At 45.3% G+C, this 9,745-nt stretch overlaps 1 protein-coding gene across 2 annotated transcripts; it reads left to right on the top strand.

Annotated features, from left to right (window-relative positions):
• Positions 1-2,201: 2,201 nt before the first annotated feature.
• On the top strand, positions 2,202-9,437 carry LOC110194131 (small ribosomal subunit protein eS27-like). Of its 2 annotated transcripts, none has more exons than XM_020966303.2 (4): positions 2,202-2,484; positions 3,224-3,558; positions 4,451-4,780; positions 6,222-9,437. In XM_020966303.2, exon 4 carries the CDS (start codon positions 7,746-7,748, stop codon positions 7,998-8,000), a length of 255 nt encoding a protein of 84 aa, XP_020821962.1. In that variant the 5' UTR covers positions 2,202-2,484; positions 3,224-3,558; positions 4,451-4,780; positions 6,222-7,745; the 3' UTR covers positions 8,001-9,437. The 2 variants fall into 2 exon arrangements, with proteins under 2 accessions (XP_020821962.1, XP_020821961.1); XM_020966302.2 differs by having other exon boundaries at positions 2,219-2,484; positions 6,222-6,499.
• The last annotated feature ends 308 nt before the right edge of the window (positions 9,438-9,745 follow it).

The raw sequence follows: 9,745 nt of genomic DNA on the forward strand, positions 1-9,745 counted from the left end.
GCAGTGACAGGTTTTTCTTTAAACTACATTTTATTTTTTCAATTATCAAGCATTTTTTCCCCCTCTCACCCCTGTGGGTATTGTGGTCTGAGAGACTGAGACCCCTCAAAGACCAGAGTACAGGCCGGGTGGTCTGGAATGAATTCACAGACTCAAGCATTCTTCAAGTCAAGGTGGCAAAGATTTATTGTTACGCTTTTCTGCAGGCAAGGATTCTTAAGGAACCTTCGAGAGACTGAGGATGGAGCTAGGATTTATATGGAAAAGGGCATGGGAAAGGAATGCCAGGGACACTGATGAGGTAATCCAAAAGTGCAGGTGTCTTTGGGGGCTATGGATGGGAAAGCACAGGGAGTATACCGGACAAGGAGGGAGATGACAGAGGTATGGATCTTTGGAGTCTGGCAGGAGAAAGAGTCCTTGGGCTGGGCAAGGCACCCTTCTCTCTCTGTCTTGATGAGAGAATGCTCTGCAACAAGGGAAAGCTTTCTCACAAGACAGGAACTTACTAAGGAATTGGGAGGCTTCCAGAGACATGATCTGTGGGTTGGGGCCTGAGCAGCCCAGCACTCTCTCGCCCAGCTTTGTGTAGCTGGACTAGGAAGAGAGATAAGGGTCTCGCTGAGGCCCATGCATGAATAACTGCTAGGCACAGTGTCCTTGGGCTGGGGAGTGGTTGTCAGAGACAGTGTTTCAGAGACTAGGGAGAAATTGGGGTCCAAGTACAAGCACAAGCACCCAAGCACCCCATCATGGGGAAGAAAAACCCATTGTAACAAATATGTTATTCCCAAATAATGAATTCCCATACTGACAATTTCTAAAAACATATGTCTCAATCTACACCCAGAGTCCATCACCTCTCTGTGAAAAGGTGGGTAGCATTCTTCATCATTGACTCTCTACAATCCTCGTTGTTCATTTCATTGATCAGATTACTTACATCTTTTAAAATCATACACAAATAAGTCTTTCCAAAGCCCAGGAAAAACACATCAATACCCTAGGTCAGTGGAAGTCTTCAGCTTCTCAACTCTTAAGCCAGTCCCCAAAACAATGCCAGTGTCCAGGACAGGATAACAGGAATATACCCTCTCTTCCCTGCCCCCCCCTTAGTCCCCCCAAGGACCAGGAGCAGGTTACCAAGGGAAAACACTTAGACTAAGGATGAGAGAAGTTCCTTCCTAGGGGTAGGAGCTTTGGACAAAGAAGGGTTTGGGGCTAGGAGGGAATTTGGGAGAACCTGGAAAGACTTAGAATAACACATTTAGAGCTAGAAGATACCTTAAAGGTCATTTTGCCCAACACTCTAGTTTTATAGATAAGGAAACTGAGGCTGAGAATCAAAGTCAATCAGTGAGTCAATAAACATTCACTAAGTGCCTACTATGGGCCAGGTACTGGAGACACAATTACAAGTCTTTCAAAAAGTCAGTCCCTAGGGGCAGCTGGGCAGCTAGGCAGCGCAGTGGGTAAAGCACCGGCCCTGAATTGAGGAGGACCTGAGTTCAAATCCTACCTCAGTTATATACTAGCTGTGTGACCCTGGGCAAGTCATTTTACCCCGTTGCCTAGTCAAAAAAAAAAGTCAGTCCCTGCTCTCGAAGAGCTTACAATCTAATGGGAGAAGGCAATATACAAAAGGAAACCTAAGTGTTGGGGCAAGGGAAGCTGCGGTAAATGATGGTGAACTCCAAAAGCAGGTGGGAAACGGGGAGACGACTTCTCTGAGCCCTTCCCTAAAGAGAGGTCCTGGAGCCAATGGCCCTGCCCTCCAGTCACGGGGTACCATCAAAGACCCAGAGTACAGATAAGACTTCTGGACCAGGAAGGTTCAGTCTTGCACTTACATTACCCGAGGGCATGGCGACAGAGATTTAGGAACAAATGGAATTTGAACCCTTATCCTCTGGCCTTCCAAAACAGTGTTCTTATCTCTACAAAATCTCTTGGGAAGATTTATGAGTTCCCTAAGGGCTTGTTGAATTGGATAAAGCCAAAAAAGGAATTGAAAACAACTGGCTACCGGAACGTTAAGGTTAGCTCCTGTTCCCTCCTTCCCCCAATGCCCCCAGCTAGCTAACGTCTAGCCCTTCTCTAGGTGGGTCTCTTTGGGAATCTGGTGCAGTAGAAAGGAAGAACCCCAGACTCTGGATTTGGAGGCAGGGAGGACTGGGGGTGGGGGGCGGGAAAGAGCTCCTTAGCTCCTTAGCTCAACTTCCACCTTACACTTTCGTTTTCATGCTTCTAATACAAAAAAGTGCTAACACTTGGGGGTGGGGATTGTCGTTTTTCCTTTTCCCCGCCGGACTCGGAGCTCTCATCGAGGCTGATTGGCGCCGGGCTTTCCTCGCTCTGCGTCTGGGGCGGAGCCAGCCAGGGACCGCCACTGCCTTTGTCCGCGGACTCTCTGATAGAACGGTACCCGGGAACCGAGCTAGCCCAGGTTTTACTCGGCGTCAGCGGACAACTTGGCGAGATCAGGTGAGACGTTCGGGATGGAGGGCACCACAGTGCGCAGGTGGCTAGCCCCCTCTGTCCTTCTCGGACTGGGGGGAGAGGAGGGGCGGCCGCTTAAAAGGGACTGTTGACCCTGCGGGCGCGGAAAAAGAGGAGCGACCTCCTTCTCCGTCCTCCTCTTCTCCATCTTCCCTCTCCTACCCCCGACGATGTACAGAGAGTGTTTGAGACAGCGTATCTGTGGCCCGGGCTTCCTTGGGAGAAGTCCTCCCGGCGCTAAACCTAAAGAGAAAGCTGAGGGAGGGAGAGGAGGCGGGACAAGCAATGTTGTCCCAGGGTCCGCATGACCTGCCTACTGCAAAAGCCCTGTATTTCCTGAGGTTTCTGTTCTCCAAGACTCACCTGTATTGAGTCATCAAGATCTCCCTTTCCCACCTGAGCCCACTCCAAGTTCTTCACCCTTTGGTGTGACACACACACACACACACACACACACACACACACACACACACACACACACACCACACACACACACACACACACACACACACACACACACACACACACACACACACACACACACACACACACACACACACACCCCCACCCATTCTGTCAGTCCCTATAGCATGGCCCCTACCACCTTAACCTCCAGGTCTTTTTCTTTCAATTGTCTCTCCCCACCCCCCTATTTCCTTAACTGGTCATGGTGTTTCTCTCCCTGTTTCATGGTCACCCAACCCCTACCGCATTGCTTGCCCAGGTGAGCTGGCCTCATGAACCAGGAAGTGCAGATTTTTGAAGTGCTCCGGGATCTGAAAGATGCAGATTTCCAGACGTTCAAGAAAGTTGTGTCTCAGCAAAAGCCGGAAGCATCAGCCTGGTCACTTCCAACTGCCTCCCGGGAAGATATTGCCTACCACCTGGTGTGCTCTTGTGGCCCCAGAGCCTTGAGTGTGGTGGCCCAGGCTCTGGACCATATCCCTGCTCGGCACCTCCTGGAAAAACTTGGAGAGGGGAGGCTTGAAGATAGTCCTCGGGGACAGGAGACCAGCATCATCAGCTCCCATACTAGAAGAGAGCCACCCATAGGATTAGGTAAGATCTGATGCCTCTTCTTAGCCTGGCATGGCTCTGCTCATCTTCAGTGACCCCCTTACTCTCCTTAAAGCTTATTAATTGCCATATTATTGTGTTACCTGTGGCCTGATCGCTTTCTCAAATGGTGAAGGACATGAATCCTGATGTCATGGACTCAGCTTTGGATTTGGAGATAGAACTCAGTTTATAACCCTAGCTCTGCTATTTTCTTTTTGTGACACTGGGTATTGAATTCGCAGGCCTCTGCGGTCCCTCCCAGCTCTAGAGCTGTGCTTCTGGTGTTTGCTTGACCCCTCCATTGCCTATTCAGTTGGTATCCTTGTGCCACATCGGTGATTTAAAAATTTTTTTACCTTAAAATTAAAAAAAAATGAACAGGCATTTATTTTTCTTTCCCTTCCACTTCTCCTCTGCCCATTAAAAAAAGACAAAGTCTTAGTAACAAGGATGCATAGATAATCAAGCAAAACAAATTCCCCAATCAGTCATGTCCAAAAAGGTTTCTCATTCTGCATTCTGAGCCAATCACATCTCAGGAAGTAGGTAGCATTCTTCAGCATCAGTCTTCTGGAATCATGGTTGGTCATCACATTTCTTAAGTCTACTAAAGGCGTTTTTGTTGACAGTGTTATTATAAAATCTTTCCCTGGGTTCTATTCATTTCATTTTGTATCAATTCGTAGAGCTCTTCCCAGGTTTCTCTGAAACCCATCCCTTTTGTCATTAATGGAACAATAATGTTCCATTATAGTCATATACCATAATTTATTCAGCTATTTCCTAACAAATAGGTGTTTAATCAGTGCCCATGGCCCTCATTTCCCCCATAGGACCAAAGCTTAGGGAGGGGAGACATCAAGAATGACCAACTTTACCTTCCCATGTCTAGCTGAGCCAGTGGTGACCCAAAAAACACTGATGAAGCTAGCCCAGCATGTGGGGCATGAATGGCGGCAGCTGGGAATAATATGCCTGGGCCTTCAGCAGCACCAACTGGATAGGCTGGAGGAAGACCACTCCGGGACCACCATGCGAATCTTCCACATGTTCCAACTCTGGCGGAACCAGGAGAGGGAAAAAGCCACAGCCACCAGGCTCCACGAACTCTTGTCTCAACGGAGCGTTTCTATCAGTCCTGAGGCCCTTGCTGTACTTCTGGAGGGCAGTTGACTCACGCAAAGGAGTGAGAGAATACTTCAGATCCTCTTTCTCAAAAAAGGTAAAACTCATCTACTAAATTTATAGATATGAACTACCTGAGCTCTGGGTCTCCATCTCCTAATGCAAATAGAACACAGCAATTTATTCATTCATTTATTTAATTATTAACTTGTTTTTTGGTTTTTTTTTTTTTAGTGAGGCAATTGGGGTTAAGTGACTTGCTCAGAGTCACACAGCTAGGAAGTATTATGTGTCTGAGGCCAAATTTGAACCCAGATCCTCCTGACTCCAGGGCCGGTGCTCTCGCTGCACCACCTAGCTGCCCCTGAATATAGCAAATTTAAATCATAGAACCACAGGATTTAGCTTGTACAGGAACAACTGACCATCACCTGAAACCCAGAATGTCCAAAATCACCCTGATTTTCCCTCTCCCTTTCCCTTGTGCCCATTTCTGTCAATGGCACCACCACAATCTCAGTCTTGTGGTGAAAATCCTAGAGGCTGTGTTTGATTCTTCCATCTTTGTGACCCCCCTCTATCCAACCAATCACCATATCCTGTCACAGAGGGAAGGTTCTAGAGCAATTATCAGGTCTTGTCAAAGAGGGGAGGTCATGGGGGCAGCTAGATGGCGCAGTGGATAGAGCACCAGCCCTGAAGTCAGGAGGACCTGAGTTCAAATCCAGCCTCAGACCAAACACTTGACACTTACTAGCTGTGTGACCCTGGGCAAGTCACTTAACCCCAATTGCCTGAAAAAAAAGTGAGAGAGAGAGAGGGAGAGAGAGAGGAGCTCATGGAGCAATTATGCAATCTTGTCAAAGAAGAAGGGAGGTTCTACAGCGGGGGCTTCTTTACCTGGGATCCAAGGCTCTTATGTGTCAGTGTTTTGAGGCTCCAGGTATTCTCTAGTGTGGAATGTGGGCACTCCCTCCTCCAGCCTAGCTAACAGTCTCTTCAAAATTTAATAAGTAGCTGGTCTTTTGAGAGCTGTTGTTACTGAAACTTCATCCCCCTCAGCCAGCCTGGAGAATCTACTGCCTCAGATTTAACCAGGCTGGTCCTGGTTAAATGATGAGCACACAATAAATGCTCAAGCAATATTTCCTTTCCTTCCTCCTTTCCTCCCTTCTTCTCTCCCTCCTTCCCTCCCCTTTTCCCTCCCTCCTTCCCTTTCCTTTTCCCTCCCTCCTTCCCTCCTTTCCTTCTCTCCCTCCTTCCCTTCCTTCTTTCCATCTTTCCTTCCTTTCTTTCTTTCCCTTCCCTCTTTCCATCCTTCTTTACTTCTTTCCCTTCCTCCCTGCTTCCTTTCCTTCTCTCCCTTCCCTTCCTTCTTTCCCTTTTTTCCTCTGTCCCTCCTTCTTCTAAGGGTTCTTAACCTAGCTTTTTAATCTACAGAACCCAAACCCCTGTGAACTTGGATGGGGAAAAAAAATCTTTATTTTCATATAATTGGTTATCTTTGTAAGCTTATGTATTTTGTTCTTTGCACTTAGAAGCGTCCTAATGAGAAGAGCACCATAGACTGCCAGAGGAGTCCAGCTCACAAAAAAGGTTAAGAACTCCTGGTCTACAGTGAAGCAAGTGGGACGACACCATTGTCTGGATGACATATCCTTCTTCTTCATTGCTCTTATTGCAATTTAGCTAATGGCCTTCTCTTTCTCTAGGCCAACTGATGCTAAGAAGGAAATGCTCTGGATTGCTGGCACATAAACACTTGGAAATGTTTATTCCCCCACAATAAATGAATGAACTGATATTCTATTTGTAACCTGGCCTCTGGTGAGTTAGTGTGGGAATGAGCCCCTTTGCCCTCCACTTGGCAAGCCAGTAATCCAGGTTCTGGACATACATAGCTGAGAGATTAGACACTGGACTCTTTTACAATGCAGGGCCCCAAGAGGCTTAGCCTGAAAGAGCCAGTTGACCTGAGTTCAAATCCAGCCTCAGATACTTCATAGCTGTGACCCTAGGCAGGTTCCTTAACCTTTGTTAAGATTGCTGGAGGTGGCTAAGTCTCATGATCAAGCCAAGTTCTCAGCAGGAGGAGCTGAAGACTTTTTTTTTTGGTATCAAATTTGTTTTATTCTTTACAGTGTCTCAATCATCTTGATTCAGTCATTAGCGCTGCTTCAGTCCGCAGAAGCATCCTTCTGTAAGTCTTAGACTCAACTGTAAAAGGGAAATCGTAATAGCAACTACCTCACAGGGTTTGTTGTCAGGATTCAATGTGATAAATATTTGTAAAGTACCTTTAGTGCCTGACACTTAGTAGGTGCTTAATAAATGTTTGTTTCATTCCATTCTATTCCCCTTTGACGAGTACAAGTATTATTGTATGCACTTTACAAGTGGGGAAACATGCTCAGAAAAAGGGACTTGCCAGTAGGCCCACTAATAAGTTTGAGAACCCACTTTTCCGGAGTCCAAATCTAACACTCTTTCCATTGTTCCACGTTGCTCTTTGATGAAGAGTATTGCATTGTGGATTAGTAAATAACGAACCCCCAGCAAGCACTTTATATGGTCATCATAGTATAAGAAGGTCTAGGTTAAAATCCATTCCTAGCCAAGTTACTGGGAGTGAGTCACTTAACTTTTGAACCTCGGTTTCCTTATATGGTAAATGAAGTTAATTGCCCACTCTCTCACAGGGCTTTTGTGAAGGTAAAATGAAATAAATGTATGCAAACATTTTGTCACTGTAAAATTATATATAAACTATAATTATCTGTGTAGCCTCCACTACCTTGATCCCTCACCCAGAGGTTCTCTCTCCTAAGACAAATGAAAAGCCCGAGAGGCAGAGTTTCTGGGTAATTAATAATCAAGTTATTAATTAGGCTAGCTGACAATAAATTGATGGTCAGTGGAGACAACGAATGTTTTAAATACCTTTGGAAAAGGGAGTGCCTCTGACAACTGAAAATCAATCCTGGTTGGTGAACAGTTAATGAGAAGGTGAGCTAAAAAGTCTTCAGCTGATTTTCCAGCGGTGAAGATCTGCCCGTGCCACCATGCCTCTCGCCAAAGACTTCCTGCACCCCTCTCCTGAGGAGGAGAAGCAGAAACACAAGAAGAAGTGCCTGGTGCAGAGTCCAAACTCGTATTTCATGGACGTAAAGTGCCCAGAGTGCTATAAAATCACCACTGTCTTCAGCCATGCACACATGGTGGTTCTCGGTGTGGGATGCTCCACTGTGCTCTGTCAGCCTACAGGAGGAAAGGCAAGACTTACGGAAGGATGCTCCTTCAGACGGAAGCAGCGCTAATGACTGAATCAAGATGATTGAGAAACTGTAAAGAATAAAACAAATTTGATACCAAAAAAAAAAAGTCTTCAGTTCCTCCTGCTGAGAACTTGGCTTGATCATGAGACTCAGCCACCTCCAGCAATCTTAACAAAGGAATCCATCTCTGCCCAGACCATTCTGATTGCTTTTCTCCTTCACGAGTTGGGTCCCCCTAAATTCCAATGGTGGGGCATAGTAAAAGGGACTAATGCTTTGGGGCTGAAATTCATCTAGATTAGATTCTTTTTACACTCTAAACAGAAGTAAGGTCTCCTAGTTGGGTGGTGTCCTGCCCAAGACTTCAGAGCATATTCCCCAAGGCCTTCAGAGGTGCTGACCTGACCTATAAGGACTGGCCCTGAATGAGGAAATAAGAAAAGCCTGGATCCCATTTTAATAATTGCTTATTAATATAATAGAAAAATAATCACTTCTCTCACTCCTAACCCCAATTTGTACTGACAGTTTGGGTCCCACTGTTCTAGGAGTAACTCTGAGGCATTGAGAATGTTTTTCTAATACAGCATCTTATGAGTCCCCACCAGTGTGCTCCCCATTAATGACCAGTTCAGGTTTCTTAGCTTTTTGTTAGGGATATTTACTACTAATAAAAGATGTATAAAACATTTCTAAAAATATGGGACATACTCTTCTACAAGTACATAATGAATGCTGAGGAAAACATCCAGAGAAAGAATTATGGAGTCTGAATGCAGATCAAAGCATATTATTTTCACTTTTTTGTTGTTTTTTGTTTTTTCTTCCTTGTGGTTTTCCCTTTTTGTTTTGATTCTTCTTTCACGCCATGACTAATGTGGAAATATGTTTAATGTAATTGTAATGTATAACCTATATCAGATAGTTTGCTGTCTTGGGGAAGGGGGAAGGGAGGGAGGGAGAAAAATTTGCAACTCAGAATTTTACAAAAATGAATGTTGAAAACTATCTTTACATGTAATTGGAAAAAAGAAAAATACTATTAAGGAAAAAAAATAGAATGCTGAGGCAAGTGAGCTTGTGAGAGATAATCTCTCAGAAGTGAAGCCTCCTCAAAAGGTCAGTAGTTCTTGTTAATAGTTTTTGTATTGTTTTCAAAACCCTCCCCCTCTCAGACCCTGTTTTTTAAGCAAGGTAGCAAAAAGAAGAGCCCTACCCCCAACCTGAACTGCTTGCCTTTGCAAAACTTCTCTCTCTTTCTTGTCTCTGGACAAACTTGTGTCTCTGTTGCTGGAGCTGTGAATGGATTGTGCTCCCTGAAGCCCAGCCAGTGGGATAAGGGGAAGGGGATTAGGGAGGAGAAGCTTGAGTTAGGGTATAAATAAACCTTGATTTCTGTACCGAATAAGTACTCTCCTGGCCGAGGGTTGGTACCCTTTCTCGTGAGAAAGCAATAAACTTCTTTCTGCTTTCAAGGTATTTAAGTCTCTGTTTTAATTTTGAGTAAGTGGTCTTTGCCCCACACAAGCTCAAGCTTAGGGAACATATGTGGCAGAATAACAGCTCCTGGTTGGATGGAAATCCTTTTATCCCTTCATGGAATCTTTATGAAGTTTTTTTTTGTTTGTTTTTGTGAGGCAGAGTTAAGTGACTTGCCCAGAGTCGCACAGCTAGTAAGTGTTATATGTCTGAGGCTGGATTTGAACTCAGGTCCTTCTGACTACAGGGCCAAGTGCTCTATCCACTGCACCACCTAGCTTTGTAAAATGTGCCCAGACTTTCACTCC

This window comes from Phascolarctos cinereus, unplaced genomic scaffold (assembly GCF_003287225.1).
Source record: "Phascolarctos cinereus isolate Bilbo 61053 unplaced genomic scaffold, phaCin_HiC Scaffold_1;HRSCAF=81, whole genome shotgun sequence".
NCBI classification, from domain to species: domain Eukaryota; kingdom Metazoa; phylum Chordata; class Mammalia; order Diprotodontia; family Phascolarctidae; genus Phascolarctos; species Phascolarctos cinereus.

Bases quoted from the DNA above. Each gene is read 5' to 3' on its own strand.
- LOC110194131 (XM_020966302.2), top strand. From the start codon at position 3,237: ATGAACCAGGAAGTGCAGATTTTTGAAGTGCTCCGGGATCTGAAAGAT. The intron at 3,559-4,450 runs GTAAGATCTGAT...TCCCATGTCTAG, and splicing joins AGAGCCACCCATAGGATTAG to CTGAGCCAGTGGTGACCCAA.